Here is a 24687-nt window from a genome sequence, read left to right as displayed (position 1 = left end):
GGGTCAGCGTTAGTACTAACAGACATGACAGTTTTTCTTCTTCTTCTTCACAGTTAGTTAGCAGAACATCTTTGCGAATGGTTGAGTTTGGGGATCGGAGGATTCCCTCTCCTCTCATTTGGTGTAACAGCGCACAGTAGATGGGAGGACGTCATTCGTTACAAGGGGACGTGGCTGAAGAGGTACGACACAGACTCGCCGTTGTGAGTTCTACGGATGGCCTCTGCAAGGATCATGGAGATGTCAATAACCTGGAGGGAGAGAGCGGATGGCTTGTTGTGAACATAAGACAATGAATGACTTAAGTAACTTATCAAATAGAAACACCAACATACAACAATTCTAGCTTCTCAAATTGAGGACTTGTGTTTTATAAAACTTTAAATAGAGCTACTTGTTAAGTCATTTATCATTTAAAATGATAAATGCTATAACCCGACCTGTATTTTGGGACAATGCTTCATCTTCTCCTCCTGAGGGATCGTATTGGTGACCACCACAGCTTCAAAGCAGGCATTGTTGATGCGTGAGATAGCCGGGCCAGAGAAGATGCCATGGGTCAGGATGGCATACACCTTGGTGGCACCAGCAGAAATGAGTCTATAGAGAGAAACAGTACAACGCTCCACATTATGTCCTGAACAGAGGTCTCTTAATTGAATTCAGTAATGTTTGCTTGACATCAGGACCATAGAAGCCAGAGTAGCCCTCTTGTCCGGGGCTTGTTAATGCTGTAAAGTTCTAAATGCATTTACCACAGGAGGTAAATAAAAGGGCTTACTTGTCAGCAGCATGACAGACTGTGCCACACGTGTCAGCCATGTCATCCACTAGAATAGCGACCCGATCGGTCACGTCGCCAACGAGAACCATGCGGTCCACCTCGTTGGCCTTTTTCCTCTCCTTGTGAATGAGGGCAAAGTCCACATTCAACCTGTCTGCTATGGAGGTGACCCTGCAGAAGCAGAGAATAACATCCACGAGTTAGAGCTAGTGTGCACGCCAAAGTGTATGTAAACACACACGCGTCAAATTAGAACCATGTCAGAGATAAGTAGAGCCAACAAAAGTTTAATCTAACGTAAACTCCAGAGGAGATGCTCAAGGGTAGAACACCTACAGTGTGGCAAGTGTTACTGGCATACCTCTTGGCTCCTCCTGCATCTGGCGAAACAATGGTACAGTTTTTCCATTCAGGGATGTTCTCTTTGATCCATTTCAGCACAGCTGGCTCTGCATACAAGTTATCCACCGGGATATCAAAGAACCCCTGGAAAGAGATATATGGACCGATGTTACAGGAGCTGAACATGTACAACCTGCTGGAAGGACCAACACAAGGCTCATCTCTCCCATTATCCTCTGGTGACATCAATATAAACCAGGCTACTGAAGTCAAGTTTCTAACGTAGGTACACAGATCACCCAAAGGACAGATTAATGGCAGGATACTGAATAGGGTGCACTTCTGTTTAGGTCTGCTTTTGTGCTACTCACCTGTATCTGTGAGGCGTGCAAGTCCATGGTAATAATATGGTCGGCGCCTGATACCGACAGCATGTTGGCCACCAACTTGGCAGAGATAGGAGCACGGCTCTGCAATAAAAATAGATCTCTTCAGTCACATGGCATAAGTGAACAGGCACGCATCGGCCGTTTCTAAAAATAACACTCAACTGAGAGTTTAGCCATTCAGTAAAACGATGCCCGTTAAACATTACAATCTTTTATAGACGCTAGACCGCAAAGCTAAACACAGAGGCAGTCTGTTCAGTCAAATAAGTTAAAAATAAATGTTTGGCCCAACTGCATTATGGCTTTTAATATGGGAAAAAACACTGCAATAGTGAAAATCCTGGATGATTTTTAGTCTTACATGACAATTAATAAACATTGTGATTTGGTAGTTAAATAAACATTCCATTCATGCAATGTCATTAAAATGATGGAATGAGAGTAAGTAAACAGGCAAACGGCAACAAGCCAAGATCAAAAGAAATGGAAAGTGCAGTCGATTCAGCAAAGCACACAGAACAAGAACAAGGGAAAAATCAAATCAAATATGCCATGTCAAGTGGTTACTGGTGGGCAAGGCTGCAGGCTTCTTTCTTGTCATGATGCTGGATGGCAAATGGCATGACAGAAGTAATTAGACAGATATCCCTCACCCCCACCTTGTCCTTCTTGTCTTGCCGGGCATACGGAAAGCAGGGGATGACCGCCGAGACCCTGGAGGCAGAGGCAATCTTGCAGGCGTTGATCATGATCAGCAGCTCCATCAAATTGTCATTGATCTCCCCGCAGCCACTCTGCACGATGTAGACGTCCTCCCCACGAACGCTCTCCCCTATCTCCACGCTGCCACAGGAGAAAGGCGACAAGACAAACAGCACTTAGAGCCACGGAGTGAACAAACCGTGGCAGGAAGTGATGAGACAGAGCAAACAATGGCGTGTGATCTGAAACATGGGCTACGTTGGGGGAGAAGAGCATCATGCTGAGCCTCAATATGATATGGCATTATAATTGCAGTTTCCTAAAAAGCGACTGAGGCTTTGTTAGCATTCCGAGCAACAAAGCCAACCTCAGTGGCCATGCGTGGACTACAAACTCCTAACAACACTGCGCGGCAATTTCACCATGACACCACGTTTCTAATTAAATCACGCTACATATGGCTAGGCTACAGCATCTGCGTAGCAGGTACGCGTTACCTCGAAATACAAGCGTCTATAACAGTATCAACAACTGCATATAACTCACCATGTTTCTTGGTTGCTAAATTTCTTCGTAACGACCTTCCCTAGCTCGAGACCCAGGCGGTCTGCGATTTTCTGAGACAAGTCCGGATGTGAGCTACCGCTGAATATTTTGATATTCGGCATTTTGTTGCGTCGTTCAGTCAGAGCGGGCAGCTGTCGAGTCAGAGGGTCCAAGACAAACAAGCGGGAATTGGTAAACAGTGGATGAGGAACTCTTATCGAGCGATAGACTGTACCCTACCTATCCACCATTATGTCCCACACATCACGCGTGTGGCTCTTCCTCGCGGAGGGGCGCGCACGCTTTCGTTTTACGTTCCGCCGCGATGACGTCATTCTGTGCCGAGGGAGCCAAGAACAGGGCCACGTGACCGTGCTTCACCTTTGTAAGCTTACCTAAACGTGCTAATTTATCAGCGCAAAGTGAGTTAACGCCAATACACTGTTGTGCAGATAAACCGAGTTGTAACGGCCCCTTGTCCTGGAGTTCTACTTGTTATTGCCACAAATTAGTAGTATATTTTCAAAATTGTGACATAACAATCACGGATATTGGCGTTCAGTTAACGTGAGTGTTTGTAAACCTGTGTCTAAATCTCAATAAATCTTTCTCACAGCAGACATTTTGACATGTTTATATTGAATCGCATTAACTATGGCAGCATCCCACTTAGGTCCTGGTATCGTGCATGCTGGCTTACTGGAAATGCTTCCTATGAAACTTTATGGAACTGAGCTATAGTTAATGTTATTACATTACATTACAGTCATTTAGCAGACGCTTTTATCCAAAGCGACTTACAATAAGTGTATTCAACAGTGTTATCAGTTTCACCTGTGCATTTTCCTCCAAACGGTGAAAAATGTCTATAGATTGTGAATCTGTTGGAAATATGGACTTCTATATTCACCCCCTTTACTGATACGTGCAGGGCACTGCAGTGACTATGTAGGCCAAAGCACATGTGTTGGATATAGTTCTATTTAACCTGTCTAGATTCACAACAGGTTGTGTTGTCATTGAAGCTAAATCTAACTGTCATTTTGGCAGTGACCTCAGCGACAACATGGCGAACTTTGGGACTTCATCAAAAGTGCTTCACCAAAATGCAGAAGTAGTAAGTAGGCCTGCACGCATTTTCACAGCATTTTCACCTTTCAAAGTGGGAAAATCACAGGCGGTACTAATAACATCAATGGCTGTGATCAATTCAAATGTCCCAGTCGGCCTAATAAGCCAAGGAAGTGTGACAGTGAGCCAGCCAAGACACCAAGACCTCCTACTGTGACATTTCACACTGACTACATTTAATAAAGCCTATTAATATTAGCAGTGGCATATTTAGTTTTGACTGGTGTGTAAAGTGTGAGATCTCTGACATCCACAGACAGACTGTATATTTAGTGGATTATCTTTCTCGTTTCCAGTTTACTAAGTAATAAAACATTTTATTGCAATTTTATGGCAAAGAAGCACAAGAGAGTCTGGTGGTTGGCTCAGCCTCAATCTGCTTTTCAAATGCTTAGGAATAACATGAATAATATCTAAAATGTCAACGACACAAAACCATTTTACTGTCAATGGTTGGTGTTGTGTCAAGGTTTGCACTGTTCAGTCAACATCAGTTTTTGCCAGAGGCAAATAAATGATACAGCCAAAGCAGCAAGAACCTGCTGGCAGCAGCAATAGAGACGTTTTCGCTCTATTTATCTTTCACTGGACGTCATTTGCTCGAAGTCATTCTAATGGACACCTTTTCACTACTGAAAGTTTACTCCATGCAATGTCATTTCCAAATTCTCTGAAAGAGTTTATATTATATACTTTATTGCTCGTAAAACATGAGTTAACTTTGTACACAGACAGAAGACCACAGTGACGACAAGATCATTGACAGTAAATAAAGACAGGAATGAATAGGTGCACATAAAGAAACAATGGATTAAGCCATGGCAGGCTCATTGTGTGAATGAAACACAGACAAATCCACATAGTTTAACAAAGCAACTGAACAATGACAACCACAGAAAATGTTTATCAGAATGTGAAAATGTTCAAGAGCTGATGAGAGAACATTGTCTGATATTTTTGTTTATAAAAATAAACATGTCCCATGCTTTATACTCGATATATACTCATTAAAATATATGCTATTAGTCTCTATGTTACATTACTACTATAAATAATTACCTTACAGACATGTTTTATCTTTTCCTTTTTACAAAAGAGTGAATAGTTGGGATAAATCTTAATGTTACAGGTAATGTTTTAAAAGTGTCTTATTCTCTCAAATATGTTATCTTACTATTTACATTTGTGTAGAATAATACATTTCCATACTGAATATCATTTGCAAAACATTAACATATTTATTTTTTGCCCGCTTTTTCCACTTTAGAAATGGAAAATGATCTATACAAACAGTATCATCACCTTCAATGGTCAAAGTATTTGCCCCTGAAAGTCTAATACGTAAAGGAAAACATGCAGTACTGTGAAAAGAGAAAACACTGCATATGCCTATGGAAAATGCCGCATCAACAGAAAAAGGACCAACCGTTAAAAGAGAGTGCTTGTAAACAATACCAATGGGTTCTGAAACCAAGAAAAAAGTACAACAAAGCTGATATCCTGATTTCTGTCATACATTGGAGGTCAAACTCTCGGTGTAAAATGAAAAGTGTTACAGTATGGGGAGCTACTGTATATTGCTAAATTGATGAATAATCACATAGTCACAGTCACATTTAAAAACAATCATCAAAGCTGAAAACAAAAAAGTTGTAAGTGGCTCAGATTTACAGCAGTAAAAAAAGCCATAATTTGGCTATAAAATATTTGTTGCATTTAAATGACCCCCCCCCCCCCCCTTGATTTGTAGTTTTTGTTAAATATTGGACATTTGCAAGTTTGCACAGTGTGCTACTTAGCATCCTAAATTAGTTTCTTGCCACCAAACCTTTACCCAGGCTGGATATTAACATCATAAATACATTGTGTGCAAGAAACAGCAATATTGTGTTTCTTATCTTTAGTATTGTGACAGGCCAGTTGTCACAATTGATTTGGTTTCACAGTGCTCTCTTTTAACAGTATGTCCAGTATACATGGTAGACCAGTACATATAAAGTCTCTCTGACTAATCAAGGAATAACAAGAGGATGAGACACAAAGAAGATTTCAGACAGGAAACAGATGTGTTAGTTTTATTAAAATACATAGAAAACTACTTTGTGTGTTTCTTATATGTTTGCTAGATTGCACAATGTATAACAGCACATAGAAAGCAAATTAGTTTATACTCTATCTGAAAACCTGAATTAAAAACAAAGGATCCTTGAAAACGGGTAAGCTGTAGCTTTGAGGTGATGCATTATGTAAAATTGGTAATGTGGACTCAAGTGAGGTTTTCAGCAACAGTGGGAATAAAAAACACTTAATCAAACATTAAAAGATACATTTCAACTTCAGAGCTAATTTCAGAGGTTGTGCAAAATTCTAGTGATACGTTTACCCACTTGCAAGTGGATGGCTATATTTAAAACTATAATTCAGGACAAGTGAGTTGCAAGTGAGCCATGGATCAGTGATGGTGTAAAAGACACCGTGCGTTATTTAGTACAGTGTGGGTATCCCTTCTCTACAGCTGAGTGAGGTAATGACACTCATTACTGTGCAGTGGATAAGACTGTGACTTGGGTCTCTGCTACATTGTCTGCCCAGAGCGGGTGTGTTTCATACCTGCACTGTTATAGTGAGAGAATGGGCCTCTGTCAGTCAATATAGTTTAAAATGTCATTGTCGTCTTTCAGCGGTTTTCATTTTCCAACACTGTCACTTACATTTTGACTCATGTATTACTACGCCAGACATTGTCACCATAGCCAACAGAGATCTCCATTTTGCATTACAACAGTTAATATTTTCAAAAAACAAACACATCACCATCTAACCAGCCAACGCTTTGGACTACGCAATTTACAGATGCCGCTACTTGACGAGATCTCTGAAGTATTTTTGTCCAGAGCATACATTTATTTGATGATTTATTATAATCTTTATAGTTCTCTTAACTCAATACATTTCAAATATATTCTTAACTTTTTTTCTTCACAAAACTTTATATTATTTGCTAAGTAGACACAACCCAAATATACATCACATATAAAATATTATACTTCAATGACTTATGTATATTGTGAATATTGATATAAGGTGGTTAGCCCTGTATCACCCAGTCTGTTATAGGGTTCTTATTCCATTGTGCATTAGTTTGGTGTATCTTTATATTTCAAAACAAGATCCACGAGGCTACCTCAGGGCCTGTAAACATGAGATGGAACAGCTGCATTGCAATTTTTACTGATTGCATGTCTTGTAAAAATTGTAAACAATAAACAAATAATGAATTTGGGTCGAGGAGCCACCCACAGTCTGGACGATTTTGATTACATCCCTGCCAGATGTATTCTTACTGGGCAGGCAGAGTTTTGATGGGTCGAGTGAGTGAGCTCATGTTATTGGTATTGGAGGAAACTTGAGGGCTCATGGATTTTGTCGGCAAGCTGCTTGAGTGCCCCATTGATTCTTCTGCTGCACGCAGAAGCAACGTGTAGTTGATAGCTACTTCTTCAACTTTTCTCAACAGCTGCAGCCTTTGGGTTTCTGTACGAACCCCCCTGACCAATTTGATGAAGGTCTGAGTTAGTTCACACAACACTTGAAAGCTGGTTGTGACAACAGCAAGCATACGTGTTGGGCTTTTTTCAACACTTGCCACTCGTCGACAAGATGCTCTGAATTCTTTGAAGCGCACCGCCAGCTCCTGTTTGTACTCTGCAATCTGTGAGGGCTGAAGGCGAGCCTCGCCCTCAGCTTGTGGGCAGTTAGCACACTGACGCAGAATAGCTAGCAACTCATTAGCATCCAACTGGGCATTTAGGAAACCATCAGGCAAGCTGAAACTTTTACCCTGTAGAGCCTGTACCCGTGCAAGGCTCCCCTCCATTGTACCACAGGCTCTCAGGTCGATCTCCTGTGTCTGTGGCTCCTCCTCTTCCTCCTCCTCTTCCTCCCCACTGCAATCCTCTGCATCAAGAACCTGGAGCGTTTTGCTCACTACAGGAAAGGTGTGCGAGTCCAGCTCCATGCCTGGAAGGACCTGAAGGGGTATGGAGTATGAGAGCTCATCCTTTTCACTGCTTTCATCTGCCGCCTCACACTTCCTGTAGCAGAAACAGAATGAGCAGCATTTATCCTTGTCATCACTGTCTTCACTGGGCATGGTCAGCAGCACTTCGCTAGTTCCTTCTTTACTTTCACGCAATAGCTCTTCTCCCTGAATGAAAAACACACCCTTTTTACCCTTCCCCTCTGCTTGGTGAGACTGAGTGTGGACCGGCTCTACTGGGGTGGGGAGCCTCAGCCCTGTGGCCCTCACTCTCTCCATCTCCTTCTCTAGACTCTTGGCTTTGGGCCTCACCTCAGCATACACAGGCGTGCTAGTGCTGTTATCCAGCTCTCCAATGCTGTATCGCCTCTGGAGCTTCTTATATTGTGGACCTCCCATGCAATCGGTTTGAGAAGTACAGGTGGGCAAGCAGGAACCCTGCTCTCCCCTAGGCTCTCTTGACTCAAGACTGGTAGAGCGTATTCGTGTGGTCTTGATCTCCAAGGTCTGAGGACTCCTTGAAGCACCTTGGATGTGAGGTGCTTTGGAGACTGCTGGAGGGGTTTTAGAGATGGGTCTCTCTCTGCCTCTGTGTGTCTCTGTTGTGGATCCAACCGGTGTGTCAGGTAGTCGCATGCCCCTACACATTCGCTTACAGTCACAGCTGCGTCGCTGCTCCCTAGATATACCTGGAGCTTTTAGGACAGGGCTGGTGCGGAGCTGGCAGGCACAAGGAGTGCCTGAGGGCACAGGTGAGGATCCCTGGGGCAAAAATTCTCCCTGGGATGACTTGGGTTTCAGCAGCTCCTCTAAGAACTCTAGTTCATACTGGCGGACTTTCTGCAACTGAGCCCTTCGCTCATCTGTTTCTCGTCGCATTCGTGCCGGGAACGTAGCTGAAAGAAGGTTTTTAAAGCTCAAGAAAGGAGCACTGCGCTGGGACTTCCCCTTACCACTGCATTGCATCTTTGAGTCTCTGGCAGGGAGAGTGGATACCTTATCTACAGATGGGCTAGGTGTTGTCAGATCATCTAAAATAGGTAATGATTTTATGGGGCATTTCTGTGACTCAGGGTAGGATTTACCCGGGGCACTCTCAATCTTGTTTTCAGCTGCCTCTTTTCTCTCTGCTTTTACAGGTAAACGAGGGGAGTACTTAGTTTGTATTTGAGGGCTGGGTTTTGCCAAACTAGGATCTGCTCCTACTCTCACTGCATTTTCTTTGCTGTTAGCAAGCTGAAGGCCTTTGGCCCGAAGACGCTCGTCATCTGTGGGGGAGGAGGATTGAAACGCCACTATCTTCTGAACCTGTGGGTCTTTTAGTCTTAGTTGAGGCCCAGGCTCCTGTTGCATTGGGCATGTGCAGAAAAGATCGTCAACTGGCAAAAGTTCTGTAGAGCGTGAAGGCTTCATGGTCTCACTAGAGGCAGTCTTGGCATCTTGGCACATATTAGTGGGAGAAATCTTGGCAGAAGCAATTCTGTCAACAGTTAGGAGGATAGGTAAGGCTGTGTTGCTTGGGTCTGTATTAAGAGGTGCTGTTGCCTTCCCCTTTATAGCCTCCGAAAGATTTTGGCTCAGGGTCTCCCCAGAAGAATTTGATAACTTCTGATCTTTACTGACTTGAGCTGTCAGTGAAGAACCAGACACTTTAAATTTATCAGGCGACTTAGAAGGGCGATCAGGGGTGTTTGCTTTGGTGGACTCAGGGTTTGCTTTCATCTCTGCTTTCTGTTTCGTCTGAGTCTCTTGCTTGCCCCCCGGCTCTGTCACAACACTGAGTACTGCAGAGTCTTGACTGGGACTGACTTTAAAGGGTACCGTCTTGCTGAGAATTACTTGCTTGGTTGGACAGCCAGCACGAATCTGACCCACAGAGAAGGCCCCAGTCCCTATGGTCTTTGCAGTGCAGCCAGGGATAGCCAGGGGAAAGTCACGGCGGCAGAGTATCCGTTCTTTGTTGATATGATGAGCCAGCAGGTAGGCCTGGTTCTGGTTCTGCTTCATAGCCGACACCATCTCCGAAACATCAGTCAATTCAGAAGAGTTGGTCTCATGGCCTGAGTCCAATGATGACTCGGGTGTAATGGCAGCTAAGACAATCAGCCCTGAGGATGAAAGCAAACAGCACACCATTAGGATAATCAAGACACAATAAATATTAATAAAGCAAAAATATTGGAAGTTTATATTTGTATTTACTCTAGTCTGTCAAGTATCAAACCATTTTCAGTTCAGTGGATTCATCTTGATTACAAGACAGCAAAAGTAGTTTTGGAAAAGTTTGGATTTGTTCCCAAAATCAGTGCTTTGGGGATCAGATATATAACCCCCTTCCAGACAGCACCACTGGGCTTGCCTCACCCCACCTGAAAGAACATCTGCTTTTTCATGCAGATGCACATGATAAATATGCCAAGACTAGCAAATGTTCTTACTCTATATTGATATGAAATTTATCAGCAATTTTTAATTTATAAAAAGGTTTATTTTTGATAATGGGGGCTTGTTTTTTAACATGTTTTTGAGACACATTATGTGATTATCAGCTATTGTTGTTGTTGCTTCCATTGTATTTTCAGCTTGACTGTAATATATAATTCTAGTTCGGGATATTGGTCAATTTGTTCAGCAACCTCAAGTTGTCTTGAACCTTCTACCTTAATTTATGTTTTTTCCAGTTATTGTACATGCTTTGCTACCACAAAATTAAGAGATTACAAGATTGTCTTGCCATTTCACAAGATAATGAAAAGATGGAGTACTGCAAAGATACTGTGTAGTATTGATTGATAAACAAGTAACACTTTGGAACACTATTAGATCAGTACTACTCTTAATACTGTGTGTGAGATGTTGGCCGTGGCATAACTGAGGCTTTTGACCTGCAGTCTGTGGTGGCTGTTGAGGGTGATGGGGGTAGTCCTCAGAGGCTGCCAACGCCTCTAGTGCCTGTAAGGTGGACACCAGAGCGTCATCAAGCTCCTGGGCATGATCTCGGACTGTTCTCGTGGCCACATTATCAATTAGGGTCACAGGCACATCTTCCTTGGCTTGGGCCAGCTTCCCAGAGGCGACCCCTGGGCTGGCACTGGCTCGAGCCTTCCTCAGTCTCTTTTGGTCATCCTCATCTGAACTGTTGTCCCTGAAGCCAGGTGGTGGAGCAGCAATAGCAGGTGCTGGTGGTTGCAGTTTCTCTCCACCACCATCTGCCTCATCCTCCTCTTCATTCCCTAGGGGCGGTAGGGCCATGAGGTCAACAGCGCCTCCATGTCGGGAGGCACAAGCACTGGAGCAGTGTTTCCCAGAGCTCCCACTACTGTTTACTGCTGTTGTCAGACCCTCTGCCTTATGCCTGGCTTTGCAGGAGTCACAAAAGTATCGTGAGGTTTTCTGGGATTGACACAGCGTTTGGGCTCGGATTCTGAATCCTGCATTCTCCACTGCTGGGCTCTCTAAAACCCCTGCTATTTCCTCTGTACTCTGCTGGGTCGGGTCTGACTTAGTGCGGGGCCGCCCAGGGGGCTCATGTGAAATAAAGTTTTCATTGATGTCGAGTTCAGCTTCAGCGTGTGTTTGGAGCTCTTGAAATTGTTGTTGTTCTCGAAGGTGGACATGACACAGGCCCAGATGCTGAGGCTCTGCCGGAACTAGGGCCCTTGAAGACCCTGACTCCCTGTGTGAGCTTTCCCTCTCGTCCCCTCGCCGCCCTCCACTTGGCAAGCTGGTTGCCCCAGAACGTGGGTGAGCATGGTGGGAGCTTCTGTAATCTGAGGATAGAATTGTCAGAGCAGTGGAAAGTTTGAGGTGGTAAAAACTAGGGGTATAGAGAAGATCCAGATGGGAAAGCAGAGGTGACAGCTGGTGGTCACATGGGGTTTATTTGTTATTTCAGAGATGGATGTTGATAGTTGAAGTTTGTTTGAGGTTGGAGGGTTAAATTCTGGTGGAATGTGATGGTATGATGATCCTTCTTTTATGTGGACTACAGCAGATGGCAGAAGATCTGCTCATGTCTGATGAGTATATATTATATACATATATGTATATGAAACTAATAACTTGTAAAATTCCATAATGTTAATCTTTCTTGGGAAAAAAAAAATGGAGAATCCCATTCCAATGAGTCAAGGTTGAGATGAGAGGAGAGACAGCAGAGGGCGCCATGGGATGGTAGTTCCAGGATAACCTGGTTACTGCAGGTAATGATTTCAGCCAATGAAGAAGCAGATCAATGTCCATGTAGACTGAACATAAAATGAAGATTACCAAATATTGCCAGACATGCAGTTTTCTAATATGATGCTGAAAGAAATACAAGTATACAACTCTAAATGGGGTGACATGAATGTTTCATCATAAGCTTTTAAGTAAACAGTAATGTTTTCTGTAATTTCTTGATGTATATCACTTATTCAGAACATGTGTTCAAAGTCACTACAAGTCAAAAAGTCTTCTAACATACCTGCCTTGGTCAGCTGAGACTGACCAGGGGTCCGGAAGTAGATGGTCCGTTTAGGGTCTACAAACAGCTTGTAGTAGCCAGAGATGAGGCATGCAAAGTTACTGGCATCAGGCCATTCCATGAGTAGGACAAGGGGCTGCAAGGGGTGGGAGGGAGGGGAATTAGGAGACTATTTAGGGGACAGGCAATGAGCATTGCCTGCTCATTTTGTATTGACCTGATGAAATAAAATTGATAAAACTGTTGAACAATTTTGAACCACAAAAGAGATGGCATGCAAAATACATACTTTCCCTTCTGAAAAATGGTGTCTTGTCATTATCATATGTACTTATAGTGTGCATCTTTAGGGCTGTAATACCTTGGCCTCATGGATTGTCACCTCCACACGAGCCACTCCCTGGCTTTCTCGGTAGAGCTGGAGCTTGACAACCCTACTGAACTCAGCCAGAACTGTTGTGAGGTTGTTTTTCAGGTCAATAACATGACTTATACCATGTCGAGGACCCACAAGTAGTGTTGTGGCTGATTGTTTCTCATCCTGTTGAAGAACACAAGAGGATTACAATTATTTGTCTGTACTTAATACAGTATATTGGAACATCACATAATACCTTTTAAAAATCTGCTTTTTAGACAATTCCTTCAGATGTTGAACAGGTTTATTTAAGAAGTATGCTCCCTGTGCGACAACATGCACAGCTTCAAATACACACAAGGAAATTGAATGGAGCAAAGAATTAAGCAAAAGAGGTGCATTTGTATTTCTGTAGACAAAGATTCAAACATGTATTACCGGTCCAACAGTGTGAAACAGTATACCACCAAAAGGCGGGAGGTCGTTGAGTACACGCATATACTGCAGCTTTCCTTGGAGAGGAGGGACCTGTCAACAGAATGATAAACAAGAAACGCTCATCTTTAAGAGAGGAAGCCTCCTCCAGCACATCCCACGTCCTCCTGGGGGCACTGTTGAGCCACAGATGTGGATCATAATGTCTTATGCAACAGTTACGTATATAGAGAAGAAGGACTTCTTAATAAAAATGACTAGTTATGGAGCAAACATAGCCATATAATACAATTAATTCAAATCTCCCCTAAAGAAGCACTAAAATGTTGAGATTTAAATGTTAATAGTAATCAAGAGTATGGCAATGTGGGCGAGAGGTCTGTATTTGCAATGCTTATAAATGTGGTATAATTCCAGTATGCCCAAAGTAAGTAAAATTCTGCACAAAGAATTGCCTAGATATGTTTTAGATGGATGAACCTTGTTGCCCGACGGTGGTGGATGCTGATAGGTCTTCAGCAACTGAGACAGGCTCTTGCACACATTCTTCTCCTTGACTGTTGGAAGCAAAGTGAGGGGAAGAAAGGGCTCCAGTCCCCACTCTTTTCTGTGATCAAGAGCAAAGAGAAAGATGGAAGAGTATACACACAAGAGAAAAACAACAGTGGAGTGGTTAATCAGAGTCCGGGAAAGATGTCCCCGCTGAGAATACAAAGGTTTTTCGTCCCACGGGAAGACACAGTGAGCCACAAATACATTGTCTTTGACTACTAGCTTAACATGGCCACCCTAAGTCTATTACTGTGGATCTGTTCTGCTTCTGTGGTTGTGATGGCAAAAGCTAATTACTTGCTATGTTGAGGTTTTGGAGAATAAATGAGCAAATTGAGGGAGAGATGTAATTTCACAAAGCAATGGATTTCTTTGTCTCATAATGACCTAGGGAAAATGATCCTTGAGTAATTTGAGTTTTTGATACTATTGGGATTAATTATTAATCATTTAGACACTATTGAATGAACAAACTTCACTGTGGGACTCACTGATATGGTACACAGAATTATTAATGATGTAAAATGCAATACATCACTGTTAGTCTGTAATTTCTTATTTGAAGGCTAATTTAGTTTGTGAACTTACTCAACATGCTTGAGAGAGATCTTCTGATTAGGCCGCGCGGAGGACACAGTGATGTAGATATGGAGGGCGGCCAAACGTAACGTGATGTCAGATTTCCAGTCCATGCCAAAGCGTTCCTTGATGACGTCATTGCGACTCTGTTAGGACATGTTAACATGTTGTTTTGTACAAAGATCACTGCAAATAACAATGTTAACTGGAATAATTCTGTAAGTCTTAGCATTAGTTTAATTGCCAGGGACAGCCTCCAAGTTCACAAGACTTGTTGGATATCTAAAGTTAACCTGAAGGCGGTTTTGGATAGCCTGCAACAGGCCCATTCTGCCCGCCTAACTCTGGCATATGCAACCTTTCTAACTGTAAAATCAGTCAAAGCCCTTGCTCTTCGAGGAGACTGCTCTCCAACAATGTCATATGATTGAATGACATCCTTGTAAATCCCCCTTTAATCCAGTGCTTCACCTGTATATAGAGGTACTCAAAAGCAGCGGGGTCCCTTCTCAGCAGGTCTGCAGGGTCCTTGGGGAAGAAGCAGATGCGGAACAGACACTTCATCCCTTGGAAATAGGTTCTATGCACCACCTAAGGGAATACAACAATATCAGCTAAATAACCAAGTACATATTTGGCCTTAGTCATACATAACAAAGTAGAATGTTTGGTTGGCGAACAGGGCACATCGTTAGTACTGGCGGGACGCCCGTCATGCATTTCTGCGACTGCCAGACACTGCACAATGTATTGCAAATGTTGTGTCCACAATGCAGAGATAGAGTACATGCATAATGTTGCTCTATATGAAGTGTAGACCACATACAAAATTCATGTAAATTAAATTGTCACATGAGACTGACTTCCTTTTGCCAATAGGTGGCGTTTTGACCATGAGTCAATATTGGCATGCAGATGTCTTCTGGCCTGGACTGTTATGAAGATGAGAATTTTGGGGCAGATTAGACAATGTACGGTCAATTTGCAGCAACTTCCTGTTCCCAGTAGGTGGCGCTATGACTGAGCCTATATTGGCATGTACATTTGCTGAAGCCTTATCATGCCTAAGAAACGTGGGGCGGATTGGACAATGTACCTTCAATTTACAACAACTTCCTGCTTCTTGGTGAATTGTGCAAAATGGCAGCCATGCCAAGGCAACGCCATTCAATGAAAACTGACAATATTTACTATAAAGCATCATCCAGATCTTAAGGCTTTTTGACCACATTTGAGCTGCTACATAAAAGTATATCAAAGGAGAGAATATCCTGTAGGTAAGAAGTAGAAATTCCTACTTCTGAAGTATTCTGCGCAGCTTACATTCCATATCTTTTGACAATGCCAATATCTGATGGCCTATTTTAATATCACATTATTCTATCCTGACACAATGCCATTGTGTTATCAGAGGTGTCCGTCAAATTAAGTGTGTTTTGAAGTTACATTTTGTTCAACTGCACTTTATAGTCAAATGCTTACTTTGATGTGTTTTGTCACACTCACATATTATTCATAACATCTATTCATTCGTACAACCTACATCGACGATATATCATGTAGGAGGTAAGCAGATCAACGCAAACATAATTGTGATCGCCCAAATGTTAATAAAAGACTTGCAAACAAATGGTTACATAGTTCCATGAAAACTGAGATTGTACTGACCAAATTTAAAGTTGATCTGGTGAAATCTGTAGGAGGAGTTTGTTAAATTACAGTGCCTAGAAATGGCAAAAAATGCCATAAATATCACATTGATCTCAAAATGGCTGCCTGTTGGGTCTACAGTTTACACCTTCCAGAGGCTTTTTTGTATGTCCCAACACATTAAATAAAATTCGTACATCTAGGTGAAACTTAATTCAGGGGCTGCTTGGTTAAAATATTGTAAGGGGCGCTATCAACCACACCCATGTGCGAGACCCATACAATATCAAATTTTTCACCACTTCTGATGTTTGTGCTGACCAACAGAAGAGCAGTAGTGCCACACCATGGAAAATCCCTGTCCCATGAACATTTCATAACAGCTTGGGGTTGCTGTTAATGCTTTCATACTGTTTTTCATACTGTTAATCTCTCTTAATTGCTTTTTTTACTCACAATCTTACACACATTTTCCTGTTTTGGGTTTCTTACATGTGTCAGAGGCTGGTTCTCCTGCAGCAGATGCAACGTCTGGTTCTGATCCAGACCACCTGCCTCCAACACCAAGGCAAAGTGCTCAATGTAGCGCAGTGAGAGGCGGTCCTGAAGGGAGGAGATCACATCCTGGAAGAAGAGACATGGAAACTGATTGAAGTAAGAATACGTTCCATTGCAAAAAAATATATATTTTATGTTTGAAGCCTATTTTCACCCTGAATTAACTCCATCTTTGTATAGGATAGTTTGTCAAATTGACATCCTTGTGGGTGTACAGGGCAAATCTCTGCTCCTTTGCAGATCAGTATCTGTGAATGATGTCAAGCTTTTCTCATCTCTTTTCAAAATATATAGAGAAATCTTTCTGAGGGGAAATTGCCGGTTTATCACAGCTTACCCTAGGCTATGCCTGAGGATAAGGTTTCATTAATTTTTGCCCTCTTAATATATTAGAGGCATGGACATTAAAAGGTAATCTATTGTAGTAATATATTGCTATAGTTTGTAAGTCTCAGTGTGGAGGCTCATTAAGAGCTGTAAAATATGAACACTAATGGTTTGCTCACCATAAACTGTTTAATTGTCATTCATTGTTGGTGTAACCTAAGCAACAGCTGTCTGAAAAACAGGAATAATCAGTTTTAACAGTATTGACCTGTGCAGTTTGCATTGAATGAGGCCTGGGTAGGTCACAGAATGCTATGGATTGTAGCCTAAAACATTGCAGGAAAGCCTCTTTAGTTGACAGACTAGTGGGCATACAACTGTGCATCCTATTGTGCCATTGATTTAATCTGTGGCATTGTTTTATTGATCTGGGTCGTCTTATTATACTGAAATTCCATTTAATTAGGCTGACATGAGTAGCTTCCTCCAGCTCCCCTTTAAAGTGCTGCAGTGTTTCTCCTTTTCTCCCTCGGTTTCCCTTCATGAGCAGAGGAGAGATTTGTGAAATCTAATAGTCTGTTTAATGAGTCTGCTCAGAGATGTCAGACTCATCTTAGAGGATAAATGACCTCTGTCTGATTGGATTTATTTGTTGATTCATGGCTCTAATCACATCACTGAGATTATACATTTCCAAAACTGCTATGGTGAAGTTTCACAAAATTAAACAGATTTTTCTGTTTACTTTTTGAAAACAATTACTTATTAGATATAAACTTGAAAATGAGTACACTTGACTTGATTTATGGTTCGTGTTAATTTAGCGTAACAGACTATGTGCCTGAGTTGTATTGATAATCAATCCACATGAAGCTCGAACACAATCATAATAATAGACTTTGTTAAAAATTCATTGAAAGTTTACATTTTTATGATGGAAAAGCCGTCAACGATGAACCTATGGTATGCTCATGTTGGGTGCATTTATAAAAGGCCACAAATCAAAGGCCAAAAATCAGTTAGGCCTACAGTAGGCCTAACTGATTTTTCTTTGCCAACTTGGGGCAGCCCATCAAGCTGTAAATATAACCACCACATATTATCGCCTCATTAATTAAGCTGTAACATATCTTAATGACACTATCATTCATTTGGAGTCACTCACCGTTTAGCTCTGTTTTAGTCTTTACCAGCGTCTGAGAAATTTTGCTCTTTAGCTGCTAAATGTCCCGCTATGTTGACCAGCTAGTTGCTATCGCTGTCTGTCTAACTACAGTACCTGCCCAGCACCAAATCTTTTTTTTTTTTTGGAAAAAATGCAGGTAGAGCGAACAAAAATAGGAAATCTGGAACTAAATCCTCTAAAGAACTGACAGGAACTGCAGAGTTGTCTGATAATTGCCTGTGGGTTTGTGGGCGTCCATTACACATTAAACGTTATTTAGGCCATTGTTAATATGAAAGTGGATTATAGCTGCTTTATGTAAAAATCACATTGTTGAAATTCAGTTGCCTTTCCCATGTGCACAGCTTTATTGAATACATACCCTAACAGTGGTACGGCTATCAAATGTAAAGGACTTAATCTGTCCATTCTCCAGGAACACCTTCAACACATTTGGTATGAGCAGCAAGGAGTCGTCCTTGAGCATTGTCTGAAAGAGATTGAGGGAGAATACACCTTTGGGTTAGTAAAAAACAAGGAATTAATTGTACAATACAAACACAATCCGCTGTAATTGTAGTTCCCCGCTTTGCAAAACAAGTAGTGAAAAAGGAGGAGTGCTAAGAAACAAATATGCCTTATGGGACAATGGAGAGATACTTGAAGGTGCAAAACTCTGCCAGGATGCCCACCCCATGCATTGCATCAGGATCAAAGAAGGGCTTATTAAGTTTCTCCATTCTACCCATTCAATATGTATGCCATGCAAAGTAAATTAGATGGTGGGATTGAAACCCTTCATGACAGAGTTTCGTGACCGGAGGCATAAGAGGAGCGGCCCGATTCAAGGTTACTCAAAGTATTCGTTAGAAGAAAAGTTATGATATGCAGTTCAGTTCATTATTGCTATAGGGTGAGATGTGACAGGCATTCTCTCCCTTTTTTTCACAGTTGTGATCAGAGGGAAGAGATGTATCTAAGCGAGGTAAGATAGACTCGCATGCAATTGTCTCAGATTTTCTTCATTCTCAGGCTGGCTTTGTGGATTTGGAGCTATGGTTAAATGTTGTGTAATAGTGATACTCATTACATTGAGAGGTTGGAAGGAGATATATGTTTCTGGAATGTTACGTTTTAGGTTTGTATAAAAAACTAAAGCTAATATTTGTTAGCACTTACATGCTACGCAAGCTATTGAAAGCTATTGAACTTAATGTATACACATGCTGCCTTTCCTTTTTAATGTCAGTGAATAAAGACCTACCCGGCTTTACAGCAACAGTGTTGTTCCTCTATTTATTCTGTCTCGGGCTCAATCTCCAGGTGATGTGGTGGTTCCCTTTTACACTGTGATCTGTAGGCTTTAGTCTCTATCTTTATCTTTTCAACCTGCTTTCACTGCTGAATCAGTTTAACATCCTGGATATCCTTCAAACGCATATTGAAAATCCTTCTGTTTGCTTCTCTCTGAAATCCCTTTTTTATTTTTCTAAAAACTAGATAATATCCATTCAGGGAGTGCAGTTAGTGATAGTGTGGGCTCCAAGGTAGCTCTGACAGCTTGACAAAGCAGCAGCAGGGGGAGGGGCTTAGGGAAGGGTAATTTCTGGACCAGAAGTAAATCAAACCATCTTTCATGGAGGTCAAGTGTGTGAAGGTGTGTCTTTCTATTTATGCCAGTTGACAAAAAAGGTGCATAACTTCTAAACTGATTCATGTACCATGGCCAAACTCAAGAACCGTTTGTTGTAGACTCTTCTGGGAAGCATCAATGGTCTCAGTAGAGAGTTCCTTTTTCATTTAGCCATGGAGGTCAAGCGATTGTGAGGTTGTGTGTGTGAGATAATGCATCAGCGCGTTGATGCATGTGAGTAAGTGGATGCAGCCAATGTGAAGTCACGCTTGTTCATCTGATGGTGGGATTTGTACTGTAAGAACAGTAGGCAGACATTACACATGACACTAAAGAGATTTGGATTTACAGCAACAATATATCTCAGCATTTAGTTGAAATGGAGAGCTGTGTCCACAACAGATGCCCTGCAGTCTGTTTTTGGAGAACTTAAATACTCAGAAGGCTCAACAAGCTGTGCACGTTGGAAGCGACTAAAGCCTGAGTTATGAGTGAACAGCTCTTTCTCCATACTGCAGCATTAAAGCAGCGGTGAACCAGTGAAAGTCTTATCACTTCCCACAAAAGGTCTATCACTTCCCATTACAAGCCACTACCGTTGTTGTTGTTGGTGACGGGGAGCTTTAGCCGTTTGTCACATGTAGGAAAAGTGTTAGGAGAGGTAAATTATTTCTTCATCTCTTTCCCCTTTCTTTTTCTCAACAAACAGCAGGCGGCCAACACTGACCAGGTCTTCAGGTGATCAATAGTAACCTGTGGCTCCTGATTAGATATGTCTTGCCATGCATTGGGGGAGGGGGGTGGCTGAACTTTGCCAGTCATAACAGTTACCTCCTATCTCTACATCAACAGTGCCCTGTGTTTTCTTAAGCTATGATCAATTGGATTTACAATTCTAAGAGAGATCAGGAAGGTTGAGTAAGAGAAGAGGCCCAGCTCTCCTACAGTATTGCTCTAGCCCTTAATGGAGCCGATCGCCTTTGCTGGTTTGTGGGAATACCTCTCACTTGAACTGAAGTCTTCATTTTTTATGTCATAAAGTAAATCTCTGTGTTCACATGACCAACGGGGCTGCCAGGCTAGAGTGGATGGTAAAATCAACTGTAATTAAAAACAAGTTTGAGTTGTCGGCCTAACACTCTGCGTTGGCTTTACCCAAAGGTTATCAGAGACCATGTGGTCCATGTGATGAGCAATCCTGTTCTCTATCTCCTCCATTTAGTTCAGGTAAATAGAAAATGGACTGATGGAATACCCTACCCTCCAGCTTCTGATTCTTTATTGATTGTCCATTTCTTGTCATCTTCATGCTCCCACTTTATTCAGTGTAACCTACTCTCCCCCCATAGATGTTTGAAAACTTTGAGGTAACTATTTTATCTCTTTCTAATATAATTCATAAAAATTATGAAATAAAACAAATGGGGTAAAAAAAGACAAGAGCATCCCTTTGGCAAAAATAAAAATTACAATAGCTACCTAGTAATTGATTTGTGTACCGTCTCTTATCTCATACATATGCCACAAAGCAGGTCTTAATTGAACAATATGAAATAGTGTAACCCCAGCCACATAAAATATATCTGTTGCTTGTAGATTTGAATTAGTCGGGTAAGACAATTGCAACATTATAAGCCCTGCCATATGGACAATTAAAGTCAAACAACCACAAACATTTCTAGGAGACGTTATAGCTGTTTTCAAAATTTAGGATTGCCTTTGAAAAGAGGTTCAGGTTGACAATTCAAATCAGTCAGGAAAGCAATTTATTCAAGGCCAAACTGCTGGACCAAGAGCTCAAGGGCTCACACACACAGTAGAATAGCTCAGTCTGACATTAGGACGGAGAGAGAATACTTGAGGCCTTTGCGATTGCTAATCAAACAACTAAATGCACAGCCGGAGAGAACGGGACAGGGTAACAGCATGTGTTTGCATGCACATGTCACAGAGAGACACGACTTGTTGAACTTACTGGGTCTGGGTCGCTGATGGACACTTGCTCTGAAAAGCGCACTTTAGGCGGGTTGGTTCGCAGGCGGGCCTTTTTGGCTGCACTTATGAAGGCAGACTTAGGTGACTGAGGAGAAGAAGAGAGAGAGAAACTCTTGAATCAGCTTGAATGAAGAGATGCAAATGAAAGAGAAGACCCTGTGACTGCCAGTGCTGAAGAGATGTGTGTTGAGAGCTGGCTAATGCTGCTGCAATGTGACAACTGCAAACCTGCTTTCAACACAAAACTCACCTGCTAAAAGTTTTAATATTTTTTTAATTGTTGTGCTTAGCACATTAAAGATGTTAGAGCCAACACATATGCAAAATCCTGCGGAACTGCTATGAACTGCTACACTGCTAGGTTCCAAATAATTAAATAAAAATTCAGTTCCAATTCAGTTAGTAGGCCAAATAAGTGCTATATTTCTATTTCTTCAATATGGATGGATGCACACAGATATTTTATTTAATAAGGTGTTGTGTATGTGCCTGCATGAAGCTGTTTTTAAAGGGATTACCAGAAAAAGAAGGTACTCTAGTTGAAGGCATGGCCTTGAAGACTAATGTATGTGTGCACTGCATTAGTGTGCACTGTTGGAACAGAATACAGTACAGTGTTTCTTTATGATTCAGAGAGACAGGAAATGACTGATGAAGAGGAAGAGAAATCTGAAGTGAGTGGAACATGAAAGAGAGTGAGTTTCCCATCATACTACCTGATGGGGCTGCAGCACAGTGAGAACTATAGTGTCTTTGCAGCGTCTATGGAAAGACAAAAGAGAGTGGAGTGGGATAAGATAACGTCACAGACAGAATGGTATTCCGGTTTATATCTGCCATATCCTCGCTGCCCTTCAGCTGCAAAAGGACTGTCTCATCCACAGGTTTGTGTTGATGTAACGCATCACCAGCAATAAGAAACAGTTTGCTCCTTTTGATCCACCCTCTTCACTCATGTGCACTTTACTTCAACTTGCCCGTGTTGCTGGTCCCCTGGCCCGTACCCTCCTCCTCGCCCTCCCTCCCTCCCTCCTGGGACAGTAAAGGATGTTACCTTACAAGGTCTATGACTCTCTCTCGGGGCGCGTCGCTCACCGTCTCCTCGTTAATGGCCAAGATCTGGTCTCCAGGAAGAAGCTTGCCAAAGGAGGGGCCGTCTGCAGATGAGATTGGGCACAACTCATACAAAGTCATAAACATACAGTAAAAAGGAAAGTTTTAATTTGAGTCATCATAGGATCTTTTTCTCACACAAACACACACACACACACACACACTAACCAGCAGAGACGGAGCGTACAATGACAGGCCTCTGGCTGCCCGCAACGAAGCCGAAGCCTTGAGTCGGGTGGCGCTGGATGGTGACCTGTCGAGCTGAGGCAGCACTTAGGGTACCACTGTCCATACCATCTTGGCTCTCCTCTAACATTGCAAAGCTGCAGAGTACACACGCGCATTCATAAATAAAGAGAAATGAATGTGGACATGCTTTTTTAATATGAGGAATAACACAAGATAAAACTTTATGTGAAAATTTCTGTGACTATTGTCTTTGTTCAGAGAAAAAGTGTCAAGGTCATGTGTAGCACAGCGTACCTGTCACATGCGTTCGTGTGTCCATCCTGGACCTTTGCCATCCCCTGAGAGGAGGGAGCAGCATGGGACAGGGTCGCACTGCAAAGGCCGCTATCTCTTTCGCAATCATTCACCTGCACAACAGACAGGAGGAGACAATCTCAGGAATAACATACCCTGCTTTCTCCGCAGTATGTTACTCTTTTGAAGCATTTTCTGTGTTGTCACCACAGTTTTCCTGACCTCATCTTGGCTGCACAGAAAAATAAAATGATAGATGTGAAGGTGAAAAAGTGTAACATTAAAGATTACAATCTTTGACATTGTCAAATGTCAACAAGATGCATTAGGCTCCTCGTAAGGTTCTGCATTGCAGTGAAAATGCACAAGATGGAAGTAAAATTGTAGGTAATTGTGTTGCTAAAAGCATCTGACATTTGAGGACTGCCTTTCTGAGAAACTGCAATTATCAAGGACCTATAACATTCAGACATAGAGTATTTAAGACATTGAAGTCTCTGAAACTGCCAACCTCTCCCAGTGTGGACAATGCTGCTTCTGTGAACCACACATGCTCTTTTACAGATGCCTGTGTGGGAGGTAGTGAGAGCAAGATTACTAAAAGGCTGTGTGTTAGTGTGTGTGTGACACGTGGGTTTCTGTTTGTTGCAGAAAAATGGATGGAAATGATTGTGTGATGGAAAGAGAGCCAGATAGTTGTGCTCGTATCTGTGATCTAGGACTCTGACCATCGCTGACTAAAGATGAGTCGCCGATTGTGATGTTAATGGTGCAGATGAGCTACAACAGAGACACGGATAAAGCCACGGCAGTAGTGTTGATTATTATGCAGGGATACACTGTGGAGAGCAAATATCTTTCTGAGTGCCACAGGCAGAGAACAAACTGCCAGTAACAGGAGGCTGAGTCACATTAGTCAATAGTTCAGATTCATATTCTTGTCACTTGCTGTTTCTGATAACAGTGGCTTATGGGGGAGCTCATTTACAATTCCAGCGATGCATTACTGATCTCTACCTTGTATCATGGTATCAGATGAGGGTTGACGCATCGCAGATAGGCTTCATATTGAGCTCAGTCCTTGACAAAAAAAAAATCTATTACATTATGTTTGCTTTGAATTTCAATTATGCTAATCACTCAAAAAGACTCAATTTGAATACGAAATTCTGTATTAATTTTCAGCTGACTTACAAAAGATCATCTGTCTGTATCGAAGGTGCACAGCGGTGACAAACGACGCATCGCCAGCTGGTTTTGCCTCTAAAAAGGTTTAGATGTTTTTGATTGAGAATGATTATTTTCACCTTAAATTCTCCCAATGGTTCTGACAGTGCACATCCCTCCCCATTTGTTCTCCTTTTTTCTGTCCTGCTAATGTCTTTGTCTTTCCACCATCTGTCTCCCTCTCCTGTTACTGAAAGGACACCCATTCTGTTGG

The 24687-nt window shown here is 42.0% G+C and overlaps 2 protein-coding genes across 8 annotated transcripts in view; both read right to left on the bottom strand.

Moving 5' to 3' along the window:
• Positions 1–86: 86 nt before the first annotated feature.
• Positions 87–3071, bottom strand: prps1b (phosphoribosyl pyrophosphate synthetase 1B). 2 transcript variants are annotated; one of them, XM_031857621.1, is made up of 7 exons: positions 2764–3071; positions 2169–2358; positions 1498–1596; positions 1146–1270; positions 782–955; positions 441–600; positions 87–251 (listed from the first exon to the last, which is right to left on the bottom strand). In XM_031857621.1, the coding sequence occupies exons 1-7, from the start codon at positions 2883–2885 to the stop codon at positions 159–161; spliced, it is 963 nt and encodes a 320-aa protein (XP_031713481.1). In that variant the 5' UTR covers positions 2886–3071; the 3' UTR covers positions 87–158. The 2 variants fall into 2 exon arrangements, with proteins under 2 accessions (XP_031713481.1, XP_031713482.1); XM_031857622.1 differs by having other exon boundaries at positions 2175–2358.
• A 2560-nt stretch (positions 3072–5631) lies between these two features.
• The window catches only part of frmpd3 (FERM and PDZ domain containing 3), a 72285-nt gene continuing 53229 nt past the window's right edge, over positions 5632–24687 (bottom strand). For 2 of the 6 annotated variants that reach the window (XM_031857615.1, XM_031857616.1), the window contains 15 exons: positions 23247–23359; positions 22932–23086; positions 22705–22807; positions 22367–22412; positions 21631–21735; positions 18405–18512; positions 16465–16596; positions 14794–14913; positions 14332–14468; positions 13672–13798; positions 13195–13284; positions 12760–12939; positions 12399–12567; positions 10819–11703; positions 5632–10041 (listed from right to left, as the gene is read on the bottom strand). In XM_031857615.1, coding sequence (XP_031713475.1) covers positions 7235–10041; positions 10819–11703; positions 12399–12567; positions 12760–12939; positions 13195–13284; positions 13672–13798; positions 14332–14468; positions 14794–14913; positions 16465–16596; positions 18405–18512; positions 21631–21735; positions 22367–22412; positions 22705–22807; positions 22932–23086; positions 23247–23287 — 5205 coding nt within the window. In that variant the 5' untranslated portion in view covers positions 23288–23359 and the 3' untranslated portion in view covers positions 5632–7234. Of the gene's footprint in view, positions 10042–10818; positions 11704–12398; positions 12568–12759; positions 12940–13194; positions 13285–13671; positions 13799–14331; positions 14469–14793; positions 14914–16464; positions 16597–18404; positions 18513–21630; positions 21736–22366; positions 22413–22704; positions 22808–22931; positions 23087–23246; positions 23360–24687 lie in introns of those variants that run through there. The other 4 variants (XM_031857617.1, XM_031857620.1, XM_031857618.1 and 1 more) reach the window with 4 other exon arrangements.

The sequence above is a fragment of the Anarrhichthys ocellatus genome, unplaced genomic scaffold (genome assembly GCF_004355925.1).
Source record: "Anarrhichthys ocellatus isolate YVR2014 unplaced genomic scaffold, GSC_Weel_1.0 scaffold19, whole genome shotgun sequence".
NCBI lineage: Eukaryota > Metazoa > Chordata > Actinopteri > Perciformes > Anarhichadidae > Anarrhichthys > Anarrhichthys ocellatus.
The sequence above is the reverse complement of the archived record's forward strand: the minus strand, read 5'-3'. Positions and strand labels throughout refer to the sequence as shown.

Coding starts and splice junctions, on each gene's coding strand:
- prps1b (XM_031857621.1), bottom strand. CDS start 2,885: ATGCCGAATATCAAAATATTCAGCGGTAGCTCACATCCGGACTTGTCT. Junction 1,271..1,497: donor TGCACGCCTCACAGATACAG/GTGAGTAGCACA, acceptor ATCTCTTTCCAG/GGGTTCTTTGATATCCCGGT. Junction 601..781: donor GTCTGTCATGCTGCTGACAA/GTAAGCCCTTTT, acceptor TTCTCTCTATAG/ACTCATTTCTGCTGGTGCCA.